Source organism: Leptodactylus fuscus, chromosome 7, assembly GCF_031893055.1.
Source record: "Leptodactylus fuscus isolate aLepFus1 chromosome 7, aLepFus1.hap2, whole genome shotgun sequence".
Classification (NCBI taxonomy): Eukaryota; Metazoa; Chordata; class Amphibia; order Anura; family Leptodactylidae; genus Leptodactylus; species Leptodactylus fuscus.
In genome coordinates, this window is record NC_134271.1 from 76,569,459 (window position 1) to 76,595,467 (window position 26,009).

The 26,009-nt window shown below is 42.3% G+C and overlaps 1 protein-coding gene across 1 annotated transcript; it reads right to left on the reverse strand.

The window, feature by feature from the left end:
* Nucleotides 1-25,665, reverse strand: CRISPLD2 (cysteine rich secretory protein LCCL domain containing 2). The gene is made up of 15 exons (XM_075282172.1): nt 25,378-25,665; nt 21,889-22,173; nt 14,643-14,761; nt 14,402-14,534; nt 13,500-13,615; nt 13,056-13,156; nt 9,950-10,102; nt 9,187-9,247; nt 7,267-7,333; nt 6,836-6,966; nt 6,717-6,760; nt 6,375-6,447; nt 6,101-6,176; nt 3,742-3,875; nt 1-1,869 (listed from the first exon to the last, which is right to left on the reverse strand). Exons 2-15 carry the CDS (start codon nt 22,117-22,119, stop codon nt 1,815-1,817), a joined length of 1,494 nt encoding a protein of 497 aa, XP_075138273.1. The 5' UTR covers nt 22,120-22,173; nt 25,378-25,665; the 3' UTR covers nt 1-1,814.
* Between the last annotated feature and the right edge of the window lie 344 nt (nt 25,666-26,009).

The window sequence follows — 26,009 nt, forward strand, 5'->3', positions numbered from 1 at the left end:
TGTAGGCGGCCATTTTCTTGTGACTTGGGCATGCGCAGTTGGCTCTGCCTGAGGCCTAGAAGATAGAAACCCAGGATGGAAGAAAACACAGTGAGAGAGCGTTCTAGAAGAAGATGGAGGCGGCGCTGGAGATTTCTCTCGCAGCATAGGGGATGACCCCAGTGCTGTTTGAGCACTGAGGATCGCCCCCAGTGCATACCGAAGAAAACCTGGATTTCTACCGAACGGCAGCGCGGAGAAGACATCTAAAAGTAGGAGCAGAATAGCCTTTCTTAAGGCTATTCTTATGTGTTAGTCAGAAAAAAAGGGTATCCAGTGATAGGATCCCTTTAATTTCCGCTGGTCCTGAGTTATGTCTTGTATTATACCCCAGAGCTTTACTCACTATTCTGCTGGTGGAGTCACCATGTCCATATATTACATTATTTATTCTGCACTGCCCCTGAGTTATACTCCAGAGCTACACTCACAATTCTGCTGGTGGAGTGGCTCCACTGTTTTTTTGAGATTATATATAGACTATGAAGAGAGTTTAATTGTAAATTTCTGCAGCAGCTAGATATGTATAATATAATAGAATGTGTTTTACACACTGCAGGTCGACTGTACTTGCTTCTCTGTCTCAGTTCCTATTATTTGAGTCGGCCTCAATAAGCTGTACAGCAGATTGCCACTTCACCCTGCACAGGCTTCCGCTACACCCCGCAGACTTCATTCATGTCCATTACACACACACAAATAGAAACCATGCAGCAGGAAGATTGTTAATTCTATGCTGCCTATGAACAAAGGGGGGTTATAGAGGCGCAGGTTTTGTCTCCAGGACATTTTTATGGGAAAACCTTTACTGGTGGTATGTAATATGTAATATTAATATAATAATAAATATGTAACATATGCATATTTATTTAACAAGCCGGTGTCAATGAAAAGTTCTATAACTTTCTAACAAATTTTATGTTTCAATTTCTCATCATTTTAATGATCACTACTGGATGTTAGTGAATAGGATTGTTGCAAATATAAAAGTGTAATAGAAAGTTGTAGAACATCTATTTATACAGTGCTAATGCTCGGAGACGTGGGGTCCACTCTGAGGGCGGTGAGATTGAGGCTATTTCTGTGATTATAAGACCATACGCATTATAAATATATGGCAGGGACGTACTTGAAGGCTGCCGCTAGCTAATTTCAGCCATTAAAGGGAAGGCACATAACTGAGGCAGAAATTCCTAATCTTGTGTATCCTCTTTATCAGAGAGTTGTTTATGTGGGCACGAGCATATATTCCTGATGTTATCCACCACACATACATAGTCGGGAAAATATGTATATATATTATACAGAGAGGGCGAATATTGCCCTGAATATAAAATAACAAGGCGCCAGCCCTGCTGAATAGAAAACCATCTGAATAATATAATAAAAAACACAATACAAAAGATAAATATGTACAATACTGAAAGGGGAAGGGGTGCCACCATGCCTACCAGCCCCCACCCTTGCTGCCCCCCAATTTTTTGGTTTAAATTCTCCATCAGAATTTGTGTTGCCTCATTAGTGACCCAACAGAAGAGGACACTTTTGCCACTGAGTTGTTCTCCATTGGACACAAACTTCTTTGTATTGTCCTGGAATGACAGCCATTTCCTCGGTGCAGATGAGGTCTGGAAGGAGTCGTTATATGAAAACTCAGTCTGGTGACATCATGCAAGAGATACATGGTGGGGTGACCCGATTCCATAAAGCAAACAATTGGGGGATGTTTGGCCTCCTCACTGTTCATGAATGTCCCACCAAATTAGGTTTTCCTATTATTGCTTCACGGCAAAAATGCGGAAAGCTTTACCTTCTTTGTGATTTTTAATGCTGGAACAGAAAAGAAATGTAGTCAGAATATTCCAGAGTTTTAGCTTTTTAAAGACACTTCCAAAACCCAGGGCTGGCATTATTACCACCGTCAATTTTAACACTGCAGTACATCATAAGGATTATCTTATAATCATAACATAACATAAATGTGGGGGGAAGGGTTTACATACAATCAATGTGGCAGTATAGCATGGAAGGATATATCAGAAGGGTGTGTGTGTGTGGGGTGGGGGGTTAGAGGAAAATTAATACAGCAGTACATGAAGCACAGAAAAATAAAGATTAGGGGGCAGGGGGTCTGGTACAATTCATTTAAATTCTGCAACACAGTGGGGTGCATAACACTATATAGGGGAAGGGGAACAGCGAGTAGGTTGAGGCAAGGTAGTGGCATGGCGCCTGGTCCAGGGCGTGGTGGAGGGATGCAGTGTAGGGATGTCTGGACGGTGCCCAGTCCTCGGCATGGTAGAACTCTGTCACAAGGAGCCGTAAAGGGATGTGATGGTACGTCTGAGCAACTGGGGGTGTAAGATGGGGTGTCTGGTCAGCCTGTCTGGGGGGTGGGATAGATCACTTGTGGTGTGAGGCTGGGTCCAGAACAGTGGCAATCTGGGCCATTCGGAGCTTACTGGGGGAACACAGCGATGGAGGAGTGACAAGAGGATTTCTCCAGCCTCGGCTTAGTGGATGAAGTCAGAGGGTCCAAGCTTCGCTGTGGTGAGCAGGCTTTTTGTGAAGCAGAGGACAGGGCATTCCTGGCAGGAGATGATGGTCAATATTGTCCTGCTCTTATAGTCCATGTCATTCTATGGGCAATCATTGTCCTGGGTCCAAGCCTCTTTCAACGCTGTCTTCCCGCTCAGTACATGTGTTGAGGGAGGCGGGGTGTGTAGGTGTAAGGTAAGTTGTTGAGGCGGCCAATGGTGTTAGGTGGAGTGTCAGAGAATGGAGGGTGTCTCCCACATAGGACAGGAGTGGAGTGAGGACTTGAATTGAAGCATGGCACAAGGTTTGGGGCACAATTGTGGCTACTAACGGGGGGGGGGGGGGGGGATTTCTTGGAGATATTCATGATGGGGTCTCGCTCAGCTGCCAGGCAGCTATTATGGCGCCCCAGGACAGTATTAAGGGAGGAGATTTGTGGTCTGTTAAAGATGGGTTTTGAATGAATTAAAAGATTTGGTCTGAATTGTGAATTAATTTAGGGGTCTAGTCTCATCAAGTAGAGGACTGAATTAATTTAGAGATCTGGTTGGCGTCTAATCCAATTTATAGAACAATTTATAGCCTTTCCTCCCTTTTTTTTCTTCCTTCCCCAGGACCCAGATTTGTGTATATGGAGGCCAGAAATTCCTGATGCTAAGACCCTTCAGATAAAGTAGTGTTATTAACTACACCATGTACAGTCATTTTTATTTCTCTCGTCTCTCAGCTCCCTATATCGCCTATATCATACTGCAGAAGATTGCTGCTCTATCTGCTGGTAGTCTGAACCCATAATACCAGCCCTGGGCTCCAGCTCTATTTCACTTGCAGACAACACAATGTTAATCTTATCTTAATAACTTTATGAATTATGTCTGGATTTTGGTTCTTGGGAGTGACACCTGACATCTGGAAAGTAAAGTAACCTCTCAGCTGCCTGAGAGGAAAAAGAATTATTCACATATGACTGGGCAATGGATGAAGTAGACCACATTGGACATAAATGGGAATGGGGGAGGGGCGCTGCCTGTAAGTTCCCAGAAATGTCCAGAAATCTTAGAAGTGTGGAACATTTCAAAGAGGCCACAGCTGCTGCCCCTGCTAGGAGGGTGCACATGTACTATAAGACTATATGCTTCAACACAGCTCACATGATGTTATTACCTTTCTGAGTGAATTCCGTTTTTATTAGAACCAAAATAATGATTTTTCTTGTCCACAGGCATCACATCTACGTATCCTCCAGACTCATCTTTAATGACCCCAGCATGCACGGCTGTCCGACAAATGCTAGAAGTCTGAAAGAGAAGACAATGTCACAACCATATAAGAAATAATTTAATCTCTAAAAAGTAACTACTGAGAAGTTTTGAGATCCTCACACTTCCTACTATAGTAACAACTATTCCACTTATTACTGCTGACAACCAGTCTCTATGTCCGTGATATCCCATCCTGTTACTGACATCACAAAATTATATTACTGTTATATTTAAGTTATTTGTATATTCCTAGCTATCCTATGATTCGGTAGATCTGCAGGGAGCACCTGGCAGATGATGGATGTTTTTCTCTTGGTATACCTGTCCTCATGTCGGCACCTGCAGTATCTGATCTAGAACCCATGGGACTGTGTTTCAGATATCTGCTGGCGGACTTTATGCAGTGAATTGGCAAAGGCTTTATGTCCATACAAGGGCAGAGGCAGAGCTGGCAGCTGTATTAAGAGCCATACTGCGGCCACACTAAATCTGGAGCTACTTGTGATGGGAAGAAAATCTCAGCATCTTTTGTGTAATGCTTGTAGGGGAAGATTTTGCCTTGTGTCATGGAAAAATCAAGCCATCATATGTTACTCATCGCTGGCCATGATACACAACAGAGTGTGAATGTAATTCCAATCTGTTGAGTGGAGTGTTGGCCAACCTGGCGCCTGCATTTACCTGTTTCCCTATGGTGGGTTAGGTTCATGGCCTCTTGTGCTAGAAATCAACAGTAAAGCTTATAATTTACTCTCAGCGTTTTTACCTTTTCCCTAGTGCAAATTCCCAAAAATGAAACATTCATGTAAATCTAGACTTCAGTCTGATCACGCTCCTAACTGTAGGGTTTGCTACAATGTATCAGCGTAAGTAAATTATATCACTTCTGAGTCCAGATTGTGTACCTCACATTGGATCATCTAGTTTGGATACAGTTGTAACAAACCCTCAGCTGTGGAAAGCATTCAGACAGGCCAGATTTCCTGAATCTACATGTAAACAATAAATGTTTCCATTCACTGACAGCAAGCAGAATTTAAAAAAAATGGTGAGGGACACAAAATGTTTCATTATGCATAGATTAGGACTGGACACTTTTGCTCAATTGCCCCATTAGAAAATATATCCAGGAAGATGGTAGATGTCTGGCTCAGGTTTTCAGGTGTAAAGGCTCCACAAACATTGGGTGTTATTCATTACGACTGTCGTTCTGTATGACAATCTTAATCCATTCCCCTGCCTGAATTAAGAGGCTCCAGCCTTTCAATAATTTAATCACCATCACCTGTCCAACTGGATCCTAGACTACCTCACAAACCAACCTCAGTATGTGAGAGCCCGGGGCGCTGCACAGACAGGGTCACAGCAGGCTCTACCTGCTCAGGAGGCTGAGGGCCTTTGGAGTCCAGGGGGCACTTCTTAGGGCCTTTTTCAACTCTGTAGTAGCATAAGACATCATCTTCAGAGTAGCCTACTGGGGCAGTAGCATATCAGTCAGGGACAGAAATAGACTTCACAGGCTGGTTAGAAGGGCCAGCTCTGTCCTGGGAAGCCCCCTGGACCCAGTACAAGTGGTGGGTGACAGAATGATACTGTCCATGGTGAGTTCCATGTATGAGAATGTGATAGCACTGGGCAGTATTGTCAGTGACCGACTGCTGCACCCAAAGTGTGAGAAGGAGCGCTATCAGAGATCCTTCCTCCCAGCCGTGGTCAGGCTACATAATCTACATCAAGCTAAGCGGAGATCACTCCGCACAGAGAACTAAACTAAATGATCTTGAATCTTCTTTTCTTTTTAGTTGCTATGACTCCTAGTATATTTTTCTATCTGCTATGAGCTTGTATGTGTTCTTTCTTGTAATATATTACTGTATTATCCAGGCTGCTTTAACACACTGAATTTCCCCATGGTGGGACTATTAAAGGATTATCTTATCTTATGCACCACATTTGCATCTATCTACATACAACTGACATAAATAGGTTATTAAGTTTCCCCCAAGGTTCTAGTTTACTCCATGATGTTTCCATAAACTGGTAATAAATCTCTAGTTGGCCATCAATAAGAAGATGTGTTTCATAAAGACAATTTCCATTTTCCTCATCAATTGACATATCAAGAATTTCACCCCTATTCATGACATCATCTATATAAATGATTCCCATATCAGCTATAACATTTCTGTATGATCTCCCAGTTCTGTACAATATTCACCGGTTTTGTCTACAATCTTATCAATGACCCAGAGACTACTTACATCTGCGTAAATATTTGTGCCAATAACTGGTGACCAATGCGAAGGTTCATCCTTACAATAGCTGGGGCAAGAGAACCTGTGCATAGAAATGAACTTGTTAATATTGAGAATTTTACCAGATCCAAAACTAAATCAAATCTTCCCAATACCACAGTCCTAGACGATCACTTGTGCTCACCCGCAGACCCCCATCCCTCTTACGCCATTGGTTGTTTAACCCTTATAACTACTGCCTTGTCTAGCCATGCTGTAGTCTTTAGTCTCTTGTATTTACCTAGGGCAGTGTTTCACAGGCTTCTCATATGGACAGATCTCGGCCACTGTTGCATAACAGTCAATTGTCTGTACTGAGGAAGGAGAAGAGAGTTACAGAAATTGTAGCTATATACTAGATACTGTAGACCCACAAACCTTCTAATGAATAGCCTTAATATTTATCTCCATAAAACCTCATGTATCCTTCACATATATTCCAATGCACAGCATTTCCCATATAAACCTCTATATACTCATACACCCTCATAATATTGAAGCATATAACCCCACTATACACCTTATATACACCCCAATTTACCTTTCCCATAAATATTACATGACAGTAACACTAGACACTTACCTGTAACTTTCGACACCATGAATGAATTTCCTGGTTTAAATTTGCTGAAGGAAATAAAACAAATGTCAGTTCCCTCAATTCAGTGAATCTAAAGAAAGAGACTAAATTTAGCATTTTACCTCAATGACTCCACCCCATTTCTGGTGGACTTGACAAAGAACTGCAGTCGCCCTTTTCGAGTTATGTCTACCAGACCGCCATTGTTGTTGATGACTCCATAATGTATGGCTGCTCTGCACAAGCTGGACATCTAGAAGAATGGAAATGTAACTGGTAACTTCAGGATATATGAGCATGTGAAATACTGTACATAGAAAGGAGGGGGCTCTTGGTGGTATAGTCACTCCCAAACATCACAGCCAAAATACCTGTTTACTCCCTTACTTTGAAGATGTGCATAGGAAGCTAATTCTCATACTGATCGTTGGGAGAGGGGCCTATATAAATCAGCAATGGGGTAAGAGAATCTGAACTAGGGCTCTTCCATATACACAGGTCTCCACTGCAGCTGCATGAATTTACTATAAAAATATCTTCACAAGATACTTACACTGTCATAGAACAGGGTGCCAAAGACCTTGACTTTTTTATTTGCACAGCCAGCTGGACAGAAATACCTGGAATCAAAGAATGCATCAGTAACATATCATATAGATATATATTATTATAGTTCTTTAGTTCTAAAGTTTGGGGTGGAGTTATTTGGTAAAGGACAGTGGCGTAAGTACTGTTACAGCAGCCGTAGCGGCTGCCACAGGGCTCGTGCTGCTTTTTATTTTTTTATAGGCCATTATTTGCAACCAACACTATTGGGGCCACAATGTGATATTATACAGTGTAGAGAGACCGCTATGGAATGCTATACTGTGTGGAAGCCGCTATGGAACATTTTAGTGTATATAAATAGGGCATTATACTGTGTAGAGCGATATGCTGTGGGTGAACCCCCAAGTCATATGTTTTCTGTGGAGCCCAATCTTGGCTAGTTACACCCCTGATAACCCATGACACTGCTGTAAACTCTATATACTGCCAAACCATGACCAATCTTAAGAGACAACTGTGTGGAGATCCCATTTAAAAAGCCCTTTCACCACCTCCACTTCTTTGTATTCTTTAATAGACACTACTCCACTGATCTCAATGCTGTTGGAATTTTCTCTAGATCTCTCACAGTTACTAAGCAAATGGTACTTGATAACTAGATTTTTTACAGTCAAGTAGGTGGTCTCAGGCAGGAGCAGGCAAGGGGGTGTGATTCCGAGCTCTCTGACAATGTCCAATCAGAGGCAGCCCACAAAAATGTCCCATTGTCTGCTACGACCCAAGAACACCCATTTGACAGTAGATAACCTAATTAACATATCTGACAACTAAAATGGTAGGGCTAAAAAAAAAAATTGTAACTGCACTGGAATCAGTAAAGCGGTGTCTGGTGGTAGAGAGACTGAAGTCTCCACATGTAGAAATATTGTCTTAAGGAGTGAACTGGAACAAGGACATTTGGTTTATTTTGCCACCTCCGCTCCAAATGCTATAAAAGGGCTAATAAAACAGTCTGTGTATTATGCCGACAGCACCATACATTCCCCATGATTCAGCAACTGGGATGAGTAAACGTTTTCATCCCACTATGGACTGTGATGTCACCGCGGTTACCCCAAATTTACATCCTCAGCAAGACCTATTTATCTACATAAAGAATGTTAAGGGGGAAGAATAAATTGTGAGCAAGGAGACGTTGGAACATGGCTGTTGTGCCAAAAATGTTGTTTTCTGTGGATTTCAGTGAGCAGAGAATGTTTGCAGTGTAAATCCAACTCTTCTGCCAGGAATGTCAGCAAAATATTCATGAGAATCTGAACTATCAGCTCACTACAAGAGAGGCATAGCAAAGAGGCACCAGGCTCATGAAACCTCGTACTTCTGGAAGTTTCTGCTGCAGAAACAGACATATATTCCTTACCATTGGAAACTAGTACAATCAGCATAAGGTAACATTGTCTAGAAAGACAGACACCTTGTACTGTTCCCTCTCCATACCAGGCTCTTCCTGGTGTCAGGTCAGAGAGCTGTGCTGAATGCTCTGAGAAAAATCGGATTTATCCTCTGTTTTTCCCCCTCTTCTCCTGCAGCATGTATCATCTCAGACACTAAGAGAAGCTGCAGATACATCCCCCTCCTCCCCTCCTACTCCCTTATCTATCATTTCCTATTTTAACAGACAGGCTGAAGACAGGGAATGAGGGGGAGATTTCAGGCTGCTGTGAGGTGTTTATATGACACTGCCTCACAATATATCATATTATAATGTTTTATCTCTTCACTTAAGGAGCAGATTTATGCAAAGAACAGGCATGCACCCTTCACAAAAACAAAAAAATATGGAGGTTAGAGGTGGTAAATTATTATTAAATAATATCAATCCAAGACACAAAGCAAGTAAGTAAATTCCAGAAAAAGCTTGTACCTGTTGCAGGTGGATCCTTTGCATTTATCTCTCATCCTTGTCTCACATTTGATGACTTGTGCTAAAAAAAAAAAAAAAAGAAGATATTAATAGGCTATATTATTAGTGATGCAACTGATGTTCTTGACCAGGGGTCCTCAAACTTTTTAAACAGTGGGTCGGAGGCAGAGCAGGTAGCACAGACATCGGGAGCGGTGCCCTCCAATAGGTAAAGTGAAGTGCGCTCCATGGCCTGGCCCGAGCTCCCCAGGAGTTTCATTACAAATGCAAGCCTGCCGGCGTTGTCGGCGGGGCCAGACAGAAGTGCTTGGCGGGCCGCATGTGGCCCTCGGGCCGCAGTTTGAGGACCCCTGTTCTTGACAGTGATGTCACCACTGTTTTCTAGTGAATGGGTATGGCATATTCCTAGTGATGTCACCGCTATTCTCTAAAGAATGGATAATGCATTCTCAGTGATGTCACCCCGCTGTCTAGTGATTGGATAGGCTGAATTCTCAGTGAAGTCACTACTGCTGTCTAGTGAATAGATAGGATGTATTCTCAGTAATGTCCCCACTATTCTATAGTGAATATATAAGATGAGGTCTCAGTGATGTCACTGCTGGTCTCTGGTAAATCTATTCCCAGTGATGTCACTAGCGCTTCTCTGTAGTGAAAGGATAACATCTATTCTCAGTGATACCACTGCTGCTCTCTAGTGAATAGATAGGCGGCACTGTCTGCATTTGTGTTTCACATAGGAAAGAGAATTGGATGCACTTACTCATAAGGTTCTCATTGGCAGGCTGTGTTGTTTTGGGCACCACTTTGGGCTTGTTGATTTTTTCATGCACCCATATCAGCGTCTCTTCAGGGACACGAGGAGATTCTATTTCATTGGTTTCATCTGTCTCCACTGTCCCGGCATGCTTGTCAACTACAGAATGACAACAAGACACTGTGTAAAAACCATTAGCAGAACATTTCTCAGGAGAGAAGACATGAACTCAACCTAAACAAGACAAGTAAACAGCTGAGCAGCAGTTCTTACTGGAAACTCCATAAAAACTCAGAACCAGGATATATCATCCAGGATAAGTTGTGCTGCTAATGGGAAAAATCGCTTCTCTGGCAACGCTCTCCACCAGCAGAACCAGACATAATGAAAAGAGGTTCAGTGAGAACAGGTTCTGGAAAATCTGCTTCTCATTTACCTTGTGTTAACAAGAACCACAGCAGATCATCACTGAAGGTCCAACACAGAAAGTATTAACAAATTTTTTAAGAATTGTTGATGATGTCACCATCTATATTCTAAAAACAAATACTAAACACCTCAATTTTCATTATGGAAACAGCCTAATAATAGACTTCATTTACATCCTAAATAGCACAGACAGGATTACAACACAAGATAACACTTCTATTGATAACACCACTGATCCATATTCTTATAAGACGCAAAGACCCCAACTTCTGCAATCTTTCCTCACCACAGCACGAAGCAGAGGCAGGACATGAATGAACTGAGTAAGATTTGACGCTTGTGGCCAAAGTTCAGACAATGCTTCTATAAATCTCACTGTGCCTTTATGGCAGCCCATAAACCACCAGGCATATTTTGGCACAGCACCGGCGGATGGAGACTTAATGGAAATTACATAAGAGACCAAAATGTGTAATAGACACGTAGTCCATGAGCTGGAGGCAGATTCCAGGGTTTCATTGTAAAAATAATAAAGCAGTTTCCCTTCTCATCTCAGGAACCTCAATATTTGGTTGCAGGGCAGCAGTCAATGCCAAACTGTGCACCCCTGACCACCAGAGCAGGACAAAGGAGCAACTCACAACGGATGACATCTGCTCTCAACCTTCAGGGAAATTGGCATGAACAAGAATAATGACCCAAACATGAAAGCAACCATGAAAGAAGGATGGAGCAATCTCTAGTTCATAAAGAAAAGGAAGGAGCTACCTCCAGATCATAAGTTTTATAGAGCAACCTGGAAGGAACTACCTTCTAGACATAGAGAGAAGGATGTAGCTTCTTCCTAGTCAAGAGAAAGAGACAGAACAGAAGTGTAACCCCCACTGATAACCTGCCAGACTATAGTAGGTTTACCAGGGAGGTTCAAAACTGCATCTTGGGTACAGAAACTATCACAGCAATCCATAGGTGAGCCAAATCCTGCCATAAACAGTCTATAGTATTTGCAAAATGTTCACTTAGAGTAAAGTAGCAGGGGTCTGAATCACCTGACTGTGAACCCCATGAGGCAGAGGAAGGAGGTAAGTAAAGCCTAGCAGGAGGAGAAGGAAGAGGAGCTATCTCAGGGGTAGGGAACGTACGGCTCTCCAGCTGTTGCAAAACTACAACTCCCAGCATGCATACTGGCTCTGCTGTTTTTGGAGCTCCATTGGAAGTGAATGGAGCATGATGGGAGTTGTAGTTTCACAGCAGCTGGAGAGCCGAAGGTTCCCTACCCCTGCTCTATCTGATCTTGGAGCAGATTCTGAGAGTCTGTTTCATCATATCTGAGGGGACAGAGGAAAGACCCCAATTCAACTTGAAGCAGAGAGAGAGGAACAAGAGCAAGTGAGGCTCCAACAGTGTCATCTGAGGTACAGTGAGAAAGCGGTCACCATTTTACCTAAGGGAACCCCAGATATACAGCCTCCTCCATTTTGGTTTGGTTTTTGTTTTGAGACATTTGCTATTAAGCCACAGAGATCTCCCCTCAGGGGTGAAACGACTAACCAAGTCTGACCAGACATAATATAACAGTGAGCTAAGCTCTAAAGAGACGTTACTTGCTGGACATCTGCATTCTGAAAGTTAGTAAATGTCATAGTGTGAAGGGGCGCCCGTGTGTAAACTGCAGCATCTAACAAATTGTTCTTGCATACCTAGTCTCTTATAGTTTAACATATACAAGTGCTAAACCTGAAACTAGGCCATTTACTGGCTGCTTACTGAATGCCAAGCTTAAGGTCATTCCTCAAAGGGCCTTGTTGTCTAGCATGGTAATATTGTCAGGCAATTCATACTGTGTACACCATAATACTATTCATTGCAGTTTTATATACTTTGCACTCTTAGTTTCATTTATTAATACACACATCTTAAGAAAAGGTTAAATCTTCTAGGTGTGGTTTGTTTTGAATTACCACGGTCATTCATAAAAGTGAAACAGATAGGTTATATAAGGGGTTCTTCTGAATCGACCCCTGGTGGAGGAGTCTAACCAACACCGTGTCCACAAGCCTGGTGAAGATTCGGGTGGAGGCATTGTATGATCAAGCTGGTGAAGAGGTCACAACTATAACCATTTCTGTAATCCTTAAGGCTCCCCAGCGGATTCCCTCAAAGGGGGTGTTACAGAAGGATGAAGCTACCCATTAATCTCAGAGAGAAGAATAGAGCTAGATTGTAGTCATAGGATAAGAAGGATGAACTACTTCATGGTCCTAGAGAAAATGACGGTGCAGAATCCTGGTCATAGAAAGAAAGATGGAAATAAATCCTGGTCATAGAGGAAGTGTGGAGCTATCTCCTGGTCATACATAAAAAAAGATAGGGCTACTTCTTAGTCAGAGGGGTAAGGGATGATGCTATCTCTATCTCCTGGTCATTGGAGAGGGATAGAGCTACCAACTGATGATTACTGATGTGTATCCTCCTCTTTGGGTAACATATACAATACTCTCTTGAACCTAAGGTTTATGGATAATGTCTAGAATACTTAGAAGAACAGTAAATACTGACAACTATGCAGGCAGAGCACAGGGAGGTTGTAACCATATATAAGAATGTACAAGTCATTCCTGGACTTAGAAGAGATATTAACAGCACAGACAGATCTATCTCCAGTAATCTGACAGATCTTTACCTTTGTAGCACAGGTTATTTTTGCAGTTGCCTCCATAACTGGGTGGGCACTCAGAGCAAGGTCTTCCATTCTTATAAGGGGCTTCACCAATCCAGTTTCCCCTGAAAAGGAACATAAAGTATCAGAGTATGACACATCCAGAGTCCTCTGTGTTGCTGGGAATGTATGAATATCTGTAGCATGCATATTTTATCTTCAGAGGTAAATGTTTTGATGCCAACACAGAATTTGTAATAAATATAGAATGTCCCTCCAAGAAGCAGCAGGATTTTGTGGCGCCGCTTATCACACTTTTGCAGCCATTGCTCCGCACATTACTATGCGTGTTTTTCTATTTCAGGGATATTTACTAACACTAGGTGAACAGATTTCCAACCATACAACTGGCAAAGAAAGATCTGCTTGTGTCCCTGAAGTGGAGGCTATACATGTCTGGGTTCTTACTTTGGAGAATAGTTGCAGACAAGGTAGACAGCGTTCTCCCAAATCTCTCCCCACACGTTCATCCTCTTGCAGACATTCACAGCGCAGCCCACTTTAGTGGTTGTGGCCCAGACGATCTGGAGGTGGAAAAGACAACATGAATAGCAGCAGGTCATTGATCAAGACTAGTCAGCGGGCAGGTCACTGTGGTCTGAACTTTAGGGGGCTTCATGGGAGGTCGGGTAATGGAGAGGCCTCAGATAAACTGTTGCGGGAACATCTTAGGTAAAATCTGATTCAATGTTTAGATAGTTATGTCAATTGGTAGATTTGTGGCTTGTCTCAGGGCAGAATCCTACAGGAGCATCCTGGAGTGGTGGAGATTTGAAGGGGAGTTAACTCAAGAAGTAAAATTCTGGCATGGTCCTGCATTATATTACATATTAGTATAATATAATGTAGGTTCATACTGGAAGTTAACTCCTTGAGCAATGACCCCTCCACATCACCGTCACTCCTGCATAATGTACACAAGGGTCATAACACCGCAGCGACTTGTATCTGGTGAAAAAATGCTTTTCTTTATTGGATCAAAACAGGTACATCAGAGCACATTTCCTGCAACATTATTGCATTACTGAAAATGAAGGAATTGTGCATTTGTAAAAGCAGGTATCTCTGCCGAAACATTGGGCAATATGCACTTTGGTGTACGTACTTTCATATAATACAGAGAAAACATTTTTTCACCTGATGTAAGCCTGTACTGATGTGATCTTCCCGATATATATTATATATGTATATATATTAATATATATTACATTTCCACAGACCCTGCCCATTTCGGTAGTAAACTAAGTATTAGGCCACTTTCACATGGTTAGTATTTTGTATTAGTATTTAATAGACCACTCCCCACCTACCTGGGTGTAATGGGTGCACATGGGTCCTGAGCATCGTTCTGGACAGTACGGGTTACACTCATGTGGGTATGGATAAGTATAATCCTTGACCTCATCATACCAGGATTGGACATGAAATGCTGGAGATCGATACCTTAGTCATAAAATACAACATATGGTCTAACTAAAGACTGACAATGTTAACGCAGACAACATAAGTGTTCTAGCTGATGCAGCTTTCATTCTCTGATTCTGTTCTCACCTGCCCCAGTGTACCGCCAGATTCTGTCCGATGGACATAAGTAAGTTGGTAGGTCCATGCTCCCACATGCACTGCTGAGCCCAGGCTTCTGAAGACCTCTCCAGCTCATCATCCCATGTCTGCACAAATGGAAAAAAAACCTCTAAATTCCATTATTTAATCCCTTTTCTGATGATTTTTCTCTTTGCCAATAATTTGATATTGTTGGTGATTGGAAACGTTCTCTCTATTTACCCAGGGGCTAAAAACCTGTCCTGATCTAGTCCTGTTCAGGCTACCAATCTCTTACAACATATCAGATCAGTGTACATAATCCTAGTTGTACTAAACAGACTGATGGCTTTTCCCCTGCCCTGATACACTGTCACAAACTCAAGTCAAGAAAGAAATCTGAATTTCTGCATCTTTTACTCACAAAGGATTGTCGGCACTAAAAATTGTAACAATGTAACAGACTACTTAGGTTTGTGAGAAAGACATGAAAAGAGTTTCAACCTCTGGATAAAAAAAAAAAAGTTTCCAGTCACTGACAGCAAACAGAGATATTGAAAATATATCTTTTATGAAGTTGTGGAATTGAAGTTACCAGTTGCACAATAAAAACAGATGTTACTGCTGTATCCAGGGTCTGAGGACATGACCTAGAAAACTCCAGCAGCCGGGCTATACATGTGACCTGAAAGTTGGGACCTGTTGTGGATTAGCTCCAGTCACCTGCAGAGCTGCCTTGTTGTGTTCCTTGAGTTCAATTCATGGAAAGACCAAAAGAACGCTCTGCCCCCACTTCTGGTCTGATTCTCATTAAATGCAATGGTATTTAGAGAGAATTCTCCCAATTTATTATGCCGTTCCCAGAGAGCAGACAGGGAAGAGTTAACACTGCATTGTTAAAAACATAGGAAATGTAGGTTGCTGTTCAACAAGTGTAGAAATGTTCTCTGTACAATTAATGGGCCAATATTCCAGAAAAAAAATGTAATTATAGAATCTTATGTATAATATTTCAGCATCAATAGGAATGCAGCCAATGTATTCAAGGGAGATTAGTGCACTGATTAGATTAGATGAGATTAGATTGCAGTGTCATCATTGAAAATGAAGACTATCCACTGACTAAAGATTAGTGGTGACATCACTGAGAATGCAGTCTATCAATTCAATGGAAAATAGCTGAGACGTCACAAATATTGCAGCCTATCCATTTACTAGAAACCAGTAGTGATATCAGTAAGAATACAGACTATTCATTTACTAGAGAGCAGAAGTGACATCACTACAAATGAACACTATCCATTCACTAGTGACCAGAGATGATAAGCAGTGATGTCACTGAGAATGCAGCCTGTCCATTCACTAGAGAGCAGCGGTGACATCACTGAGAATGCAGCCTATCCAGTCACTAGAGAGCAGCAGTGACATCACTGAGAATGCAGTCTATCCATTCACTAGAGAGCAGCGGTGACATCACTGAGAATACAGCCTATCCATTTACTAGAGAGCGACTGTGACATCACTGAGAATGCAGTCTATCCATTCACTAGAGAGCAGCGGTGACATCACTGAGAATGCAGCCTATCCAGTCACTAGAGAGCAGCGGTGACATCATTGAGAATGCAGCCTATCCATTCACTAGAGAGCAGCAGTGACATCACTGAGAATGCAGCCTATCCAGTCACTAGAGAGCAGCAGTGACATCACTGAGAATGCAGCCTATCCATTCACTAGAGAGCAGCAGTGACATCACTGAGAATGCAGCGTATCCATTCACTAGAGAGCAGCGGTGACATCACTGAGAATGCAGTCTATCCATTCACTAGAGAGCAGCGGTGACATCACTGAGAATACAGCCTATCCATTTACTAGAGAGCGACTGTGACATCACTGAGAATGCAGTCTATCCATTCACTAGAGAGCAGCAGTGACATCACTGAGAATGCAGTCTATCCATTCACTAGAGAGCAGCGGTGACATCACTGAGAATACAGCCTATCCATTCACTAGAGAGCGACTGTGACATCACTGAGAATGCAGTCTATCCATTCACTGGAGAGCAGCGGTGACATCACTGAGAATACAGCCTATCCATTCACTAGAGAGCAGCGGTGACATCACTGAGAATGCAGCCTGTCCATTCACTGGAGAGCAGCGGTGACATCACTGAGAATGCAGCCTGTCTATTCACTGGAGAGCAGCGGTGACATCACTGAGAATGCCGCTTATAGATTCAATGAAGATTTATAGTGCCATCTCTGAGAATGCTGTCTTTTCATACACTAAAGATTAGTGCTGACATCACTGAGATATATTTGGTCTGTTATATTTTATTCACCAAGTGAAGTTACCAGTAAATCCTTACGCATACATCAGCCCAGATGTCTGTTATATATCTATATATACACACATTTTACTTTGGGAGGGAAGTTGCAGTCGCAAGGTCCCTTTGGTTTCATAAGGAAAGCACACAGTAGTTCAGTGAGATTCCCTGGCGCTTGGTAAACTTTACCCCTTCCCGTCAAAGGTGGAACGTCTATTTGGATGACATGGCCTCATTTTCCATACAGTAACTCTACAGCTCCAGCATATAGACTTTTTCATATTTGGTTTTGGCTGTGATCCACTCTTCAGGCCTGGAAAATCTATAGGATAACAGAAGCTTGAAGGCTGCACGGTCATGTCTGTGCGTTGAGGCTTTGGTATATTTTCATGGCAGCAAGAGCATATCCTGTACACAGCTGCTTCCCTACATCTTCTGCCAAGAGTCTCCACTACAAATGAAACACTATTCAGAGCATCCAGCTACAATAAGACATAATCCAGTTCTCAGCTCCTGAACACACGCTCTTCCAAGGATGATGCAGGAGATTTTTTTTTTATTATTATTTATTTCTTAAATGGACAATTTTATGTAGTCAAGTTCAATGTCATTCAATTAATAGACAAGCCATGACATAAAACTGGTGGAGTCTAGAAGCAGTTACTATGCAATCCCAAAAAGTTGCTCTCCACTAAAACAAAAGGGGGCTAAGCATTCTTCATTGGTCACTGGGACCATCCATTGCAATGGCTCAAGGATATACATGACAGATATAGACAATATATATTCAAAGGTGCTTCTGCCCACAGAGCTCACAACTGAAGACATGATTTTACAGTACCTGCGGATGTGCTTGTTGTAGGCCATATGGCAGTTGCATTACACGGAACAGAAAAGGTTGCAAGTTATATGGAGAGACCGAGGAACACAATTCAGCGTGGAGATAAGAGATAGGTATGGTATGGAAGGGATCGCTTGCTGTGGTTCTTCCCTTCTGAAAAAGGTACAAGTCCCTACAACCAGGTAATGACATACAGCCATGGTGGTAACCAGAGTAGGAGCAATAAACAGTCAATGCAAATCATACCAGAAAATACCGATCATTGGAATATCTATAGGGCCAGATCACTCTGCAGCCAATCAGATCACTAGAGTATTCTTAAGACATATGATCATCTTACAGCCAGTTAACAAAATCTTCAGTATATTCATAGGAGAAGAGCACATGGTCCTGCAGCCATTCACATCATTAAAGTATTCTTAAGACATATGATCTTTTACAGTCAGTTGCATACAATCGGGTCATTAGAAAATCTTCCACCAGCCAATCAGATCATGAAAATAGTCACACAAATAGATCACTCTGCAGTCAATTAGACAATTAAAAGATCACCCTGCAGCCAATCAGAACATGAGACTGTTCATACAACTAGATCACCTTACGGACAATCTGATAATTAGAAAATCACCCTGCGGTCAATCAGATCATGAGAATATTCACAAGAATAGATCACCCTACAGGAATTAGAAAACTACCCTGCAAATAATCAGATCGCTGGAATATTTATAGGACACGATCATCCTTCAGCCAATCAGATTAGGAGAATAATGACATTTATGACATTTCTGTAGGATATATACACCATATGTGGCCCTGGTGTGTACATGATCAGATGATGCAGCAGATGGGACTCGACTCATCTACCTGCTACTTCCCTTCTCCTAAAATGCTCCCTTTTGTGAAGTCACTTCAGGTCACCTCGGACCATGAAGCGAGGTCCTGAGGCTGTAATTTTCATGGCAAACATTCCGGCTGCGTCTGCCAGCTCTTCCCTGTACTTTTCCACAGCCCTAGAATGAGGCTCTTTCTTGCCCGGCTGCTGCCTCTGTGGGCAGAGAAGTTACCTCCAATAAACTGACTCCGACTTCAGATATTTTTCACCTAATCTATTCTAGTAGCCATAATAACTCTTTCACTTCCAAAGCAAATGTGCATTGCAGGAGGCTAGCAAAGCATTAGCACTGGGACCTGGGACCCTTTTGGGAAAGGAGGGGTGGCATTGCCTCTCTGCACTGGGCACAAGTCATATTTCCACAGAAAAACCCATTGATAGGCACCATGCATTGTACAATCCAAGTCAGCTGTACTAACATGGATCTTCATTAGTTCTGACTAGAATATTGTTTAGGGGCCCACAGAAGGTTATTTTCGAGGATTTACTTTATGCAGTCACTGAATTAGGGCAGGCACAATAGTTAGCAGAATTTCTGTGTGCGTTTAGCATTGGCTCACATTTACTAATAGTTGGACAGCATCAACTTAAAGGGGTTTTCTGGGCAAAAAAAAGTTTAATTAAAAAATGTCTGTTAGTGCTAATGGGTTAATAAATGTACCCATATCCGTGTTTTGAGTGATTTCTGGGTGTCTCGGGGGGCTGCTGGTATCTATGCTTTTGTTTACATGCAATGCTTTCTGCTATCTAACTTCCTCACTAACCCTCTCACCTTACTTCCCCCTCTTTCCTCTCTCTCCTCCCTGTCTCTCTAACTATCCCACCCTTTCCTACCTAATCAGCCTGACCCATAGAAGCGCAGTAGAGATGAATTACAGGCGGTGGCGCGCAGTGTAGAAGAGCGCGCACTGCACAGACAGCAGGAGGAGCCGCCCTGGATGGGTAAGTATGAGTGGAGTGAATGGGGGAGTAGTAGTGACAATCCGTTTCCAGAAATGGATAAACGGATCATCATCGAATAATCAGAAAATGTCCCTGGGGCAGTCACATGACCGCCCTAGGGATATGGGTAACTATACATTTTTGATATTCAATGTTATTTAGAAAGTAGGAGGGGGAGGGTGTTTAGAGTAGTGCAGGGATTTTAAGTTATCCCGGACAACCCCTTTAAGCTAGGCAGTCTGAAAATGTGTCATATTCATCACAGTGGCAGATACTGGATTATAAATTTAGTGGATATTTAGGCTGTCTAGACTAACTTTGTACTATCAATAAGTTGGCAGCTTGGCCCAATTTAAGAACACTTTTCACCACCTCCAACTACTTGTATCCTCCAATATCTTCTGCTCCACTGATTCTGCATTGTTGGTATTTTACTCCAGCCCACACTGTTCCTGAGCAATCAGTGCTGTTAGTTTTAGCACAGTTATGTGGGCAGTCCTGGGCTGGAGTAGACAGACAGGAACCACCCACTTGACAGAAGAGAACATCAACTGAACTAACAGCAATAATTGCTTGGGAATGGAGAGGGTTAGAGAAAAAACTCCAACCACATCAGGATCAGTGGAGTGACACCTATTGAAAAATGCAAAGATTTGGAGTTGCTGAAAGATCCTCCTTAAGTCATGCCTCCTTTTCCGTTATTCCACAGGCTTTTCCATTAATCCTTTCCCCTTTTCAAACAAACCTAAATTTTTTTATCTAAATCTAGATATGTCTGATTGCACCAAAATGCAACAAATTGCACCAAATTTTGCTGCATTTTACACCAAACATAAGTTCTAATCACAATAGTAAATCTTCCTTGTTCTGTTTTTCTAGGTCATGCATTGACCAGGTGGCACAGCTGTGCACTGATCTATTGGAAAGAACGCTGCTGGGGAATAAACCATGATGGATTTTAGGTACAGGATAATCTTATATTAATGTTCCTAATCTGATGTTACCAGTAGGAGGTGAAGACATGGCAGCTTATTACAATGATTTTTATGCTTCTTTTGAGAAATTTGCCATTTTTCATTATTCCACAAGATTGAGTTCATTATTCACATGTCTGGGATAATGGATTAATGAGCAGCTAGGATGAAAACTTACAGACTGGAAATCTACTATGTAACTGTGGCCACAAAATCAGCATGCTGCTCTTCTGAAATACAGTGTCTGACCAGGAGGACTGTGTTCCTTCCACTTTTTAATGCTCAGTTTGTTACCCTTACAAGATCAGCACAGTCCTCTTTTGAAATACTGTGTCCTGCCAAGATGGCCCTGATCCTTCCACTATGAGAATCTCAGATTGTGAAATCCTAAAAGATCAGCACACTTCATTAATAACTTAGTCCAAATGACAGAGTTTCCAAGACAGTGAAATAGAAGGAGCAGGATCCTCCCAGCAGCACAGATTATTTCAGCATATTCTACTGCTCCTTCGATTTCAGTGCCTTTGAGACTCTATTATTTGGGCTAGCAATTGATAGAGTGTATACAGGTCACATTCTATTAGAAGACAGAAATTATATTGCCAAATTGAGATACCCCGAGTAGAGTCCTCCAGGTCACTGTTTATCTCCTAATCTGCATTACAGTAAAGATTTTTTACTTTTCTCTTAGACATAAAACTCTTTCATTCTTATAAAATCCTGGAGAACGGCGCATTCAGCAGAGTCACATATAAAGCACCATCCGTCCATCAGGCTCTGGATAAACACAGGCAAACACTGTGTCACTACTCAACCTTAATATCCACCGCCAACCCAAATACTCGGCTGTGCCTTGTTCCGCCTGTGAGTTCTCTCTCCATTCTCAGCTCTGGGAAAGTTAAATCCTCTGTGACCAAAATAGATCCTGTGTGGCACGAAAGACAAGAGGCTCTGTGCTGAGCAGCCAGAGGAGCGAGCCAGAGAGTGACCCCACCTTCCAGGGTCAGACCCTCAAACCTCTCTAAGGTAATCATCAAAACTGGGTAACAACCAAAAGGGCCGCCTTGTCACCCATGTCCTAGAGCTCTAAATTCTGTTATGTAAAGGTATATACAGGGATATACCACTGTATAACTTTTTTCCTTTCGGGAAGTAGGAAAGCTGAGTGAGACTCTCGATGGCCCTAGTGATGCCTTTCTTAGGAACACATATAAATAGATGACTGGATAGAATTTTTGTATACACTGCCACATTACTCCACTGGTGTAATGCAAGGGACTCACCATGTACTCCATGTTGGAAGCTGATGGGTGGACTTGTCCTCGAAGCTTGTTGTGAAGTTGTAGGATTTCCTCCTTATCAGTCCTAGATATGGCTCTTCTGGTTCTGGAGTGAAGGCCGCTGTCCTTGTATTTGCTGAGGAAATTCTCCAGGAATGTGCTATTGGTCGGGAACATGCAGTGACACTGGTCTGCCAGGAGGAGGGCGCTGAGGAGCAGAATCCACAGACTCATGATGATGATGATAAAGAGTTTAGAGGCAGGAGGTGCTGGGAAAGTCACTCAATTCTAAGAAAAAGAAAAAACATAGAAGATGCAACATTACACTCAAGAGCCTGAAACAAGGAGAACTGAGCCTATTATCCACCTCCAATCTGTCATCTGTTCTCCCCACCATCTTGCGCTGTTGCCTCTATGGCGAGTTCACTCCTTAGTCTTCTCAGGCTTTTAAGGTGGCCCTATTATACTGATCTCTGGCCCCGATCGAGGCCCAATTGTTGTACCTTGGCTTTCTATCCAAAGGAAGGAACTGTTACACAGCATCCAATCAGAGTGCAGCTTTTATTGCGTCAGGGCAGTTTATCATATGAAAGCTGCTCTTTGGTAATGAGGCCGATTATTCTGTCAGTATTAATAAATCATTATTTTTGGTTTAGACTGGAGCGAGTCCCTTGTATATAGAGAACTAGATGAGATTCCCATCAATGCAGTACATCACCATATACAATGATATCCCATTGTACAGTATAACAATGATGTGGAACTCTGTACATTATTGCTCCTCTTAATACAAGATGAGTGCACAGGAAGGACCCCCCCCCCCCCCCACACACACACACACACACCATACATGTGTAGTGTGGTGGTCTCCAGGAGGAGCTGCTGCTGCCGGCATCTGTCCTCACACATTAAGCGCTGCACATTTGGCATTATAAATATGTAAACTGCGATTTTCCCATAAGACTGAAACCGGAAATGTTCAAGGGGCAAAAGTGGAACATTCCACAAGCGTCAAACCGCTTAACCCTTTATGCAACACATTCCCTGTGCATGGCAGAAAGATAACTTTATAGACTTAGATCCAGTGGATCAGCAGCAACTCTAGCACACATGATAGACTAAGATACAACAGCTCAACCATCACACATAATAGATATAGTATCTCAGCTATCACACATGATAGACCTAGCTATAACCCATATCTTTTATTCTGCCCTAAGCGTACATAAAATAAGCAGCAATGCTTTCACAATGACTATTAGCTTGACAGACACTTTTCTATATGCTTGGACACAACAGAAAGAAGCTTTCTGAACTAGGATGCTGTCTCTACTCATTTGTGCACACTTACATCCCATCATTTCATAGAACTGGTGTTGTTGTACACCTATACATTATAATAGGCTTTGATACAGTGGCCCATCAGACAGAATCACACATTGACGGGCTTAGATACAGCAGTTCAGCAGACAGTATTACATGTGACAGTCTCAGGATTAAATACAGTGGCTTAGTAGACAGTCACCAATGATAGGCTTAGATACAGCAGTTTAGCACGCTGTATAGCACATGATAGGATTAAATAGAGCAGCTCAGAAGAAAGTAAAACAAGACAGACTTAGATACAGCAGTTTAGGAGACAGTATTGAAAATCACAGGCTTAGATACAGCAGCTCAGCTGACAGTATCACACCTTCCAAGTTACATCTTATGCTCCAATTACACACACAGCTATAAGCACAGCTTTACTAGTTTCAAGAACTGTGAATGTTCTTATTGTCTAAAACATAATACATAAGATCAATACGGCATGGGAGTCACAATGCTCACATTATATGTAGAATACATTCTATACATACAAATAATCTCTTATACATGTCTCCAGACAAAGTCGCTCATCACTCATTCTCTTGGGGCTGCTTATGAACTATAACTCCCAGCACACCCATTAGTTATGGTTCTAAATCTGATAAAAAGGTTAATAGTGTTTGTGACCACTACAGAGTGGGTTGGAGGAATAGCTGGAGCAGTGGCCTCATGGAATATTCTCTGTCATACGGTGAATCACAGTAACCATAATAAATACCAGAGCCAAATCCTCTTCTTCAATCTCTGTCCATGCTCCAAGATCTGTATTCCATACCACGGCAGAGACAAGCATTACTCACTAGGGAAGGGGGTGCAGAGTGGTCTGTCCATGATACTATACTGTGATAGTAGTATCACAGTAGCAGGCAACAATCACCACATAAACTACCCCAAACATTGTGAACTGAACCAGAAAATAATGAAAAATGTGTACAGAAAATTCTTACAGACCACCATAGAAATGGTATTTCTACATATATTTATATGCATATGGATACAAAGGATGGAGAGGTCCTACCTGTGCTCAGCTCTGAAACCAAGCAGTGATATTATATACAGAACATGGGGGTCCTACCTGTCTTCGTCTTCAGCTGTGCGTTAAAGGAGTCACTTTATATGAAAATATAAAAAGAATGGAGGATGCTGCCTGTACTCAACTCTAGTCTCCAGCAGTCAAATCATACACAAAGGATGCAGGGTCCTGCTTTTGTTCATTTCAGGAATTAAGCATTCATGAAGATGGGATGGGGTCCTACCTGTGCTCACTTCTAGAATAAGGCAATCAAGAAGAAAAAGAAGAGGGGTCCAAACTGTGCTCAGCTCTGGAACCAAGCAGGCATACTGGTGGGAGGGGTCCTACCTGTGCTCAGCTCTTGAACTAAGCTAGTATATAGAGTGGAGGAGTACAACCTGTGCTCAGCCCTGGAACCAAGTAGGCATAAAGATGGAAAGGAATTTCTCACCTGTACTCTGCTCTGGAACCAAGCAGGCATGAAAATGGGAGGGGTCCTCAGTTCTGGAACCATTCATGTTATATACAGTAGACAGGGAGGGGTGCTACCTGTGATGATCTCTGCTCCTGTACTCATGTGAGAAGGAGGAGGGGGGGGGGAGGTGAGTCCTACCTATACCCAACTCTGGAACCAGTCATGTTACATACATGAAATAGAAAATAGGGAGCTGAACCTCAAATTCCAGCAATTCTGATATATACAGGGAATAGCGATGAGGCTTGCTTTTGCTCAAGGCTTGGCCATAGAGTATATGTTGATCTATAGTAGAAAATAACTTCATACCTGTACTCAGCTCTGGGCTTCAGCAGGCGTGCTATATATACCTGTGCTCATATATATATAAAAATATATATATATATATATATATATATATATATATATATATATATATATATCACTCTGGAGACTCAAGCAGTCATGTCACATATACAGAGGGTGGAAGGTCTATATCACTCCAGCAGTGATATAATATACAGGTGACTGCTACCTGTGCTCATAATTCATAGATTTAAAGTTAGATAGACAGGTAGATAGATAGATATTGTCTTTGTCACCCCAGCAGTCATGTTACATATATCCAGCCGTGATATAATATATAGGAGGCTCCTACCTTTGCTCAGCTCTGGGCTCCAGTAGTACAAGCTCCAGGGATCTCAGTTGCTTCCTCTGAACTGACTCCAGGGCTCAGGGCTCCCTCCTATTTATACTTGTGGGGACGTTTGATCATATCCTGGAAGTCAATGTTCTTGGCAACTTTTCTTTTACTGACGAAATGAAGAAATAGGTGTCATCAAAGATCTGCTCCTCCAGGCCATGAGATAGCAACAGGACCAAGGCAAGGTTACAGCAGCAGTAGCATGAAAGAGCAGGGAAGGACTCCAGCACTCAGCTCCTATAGGTCACTGGATGAGGGATCCTCCAACCCTCCTACCAGCACATCTGCTCCTGCTGCAAGGAATCTCCAGCCTGTATAAACAATGGAAGGAGCTGAGGAGAGAACATGTAGCGGACAGACCACCTGATGAAACAGCTTAGATCTAGAAACTCCACATATTAGTTATACATATCATATAATATATAGTATATACAGGATATCACCACCTCTGGGACAGAAGCACATATAATATATCACCTGGAATCAGTGCATGCAACTGTCCAGTGGAATGTGTCAGAAATGGCACTTCTCAGGACAAACAGCTGCCTCTCCATATACCTCACTATGTCCTACTCACTGTGCCGACA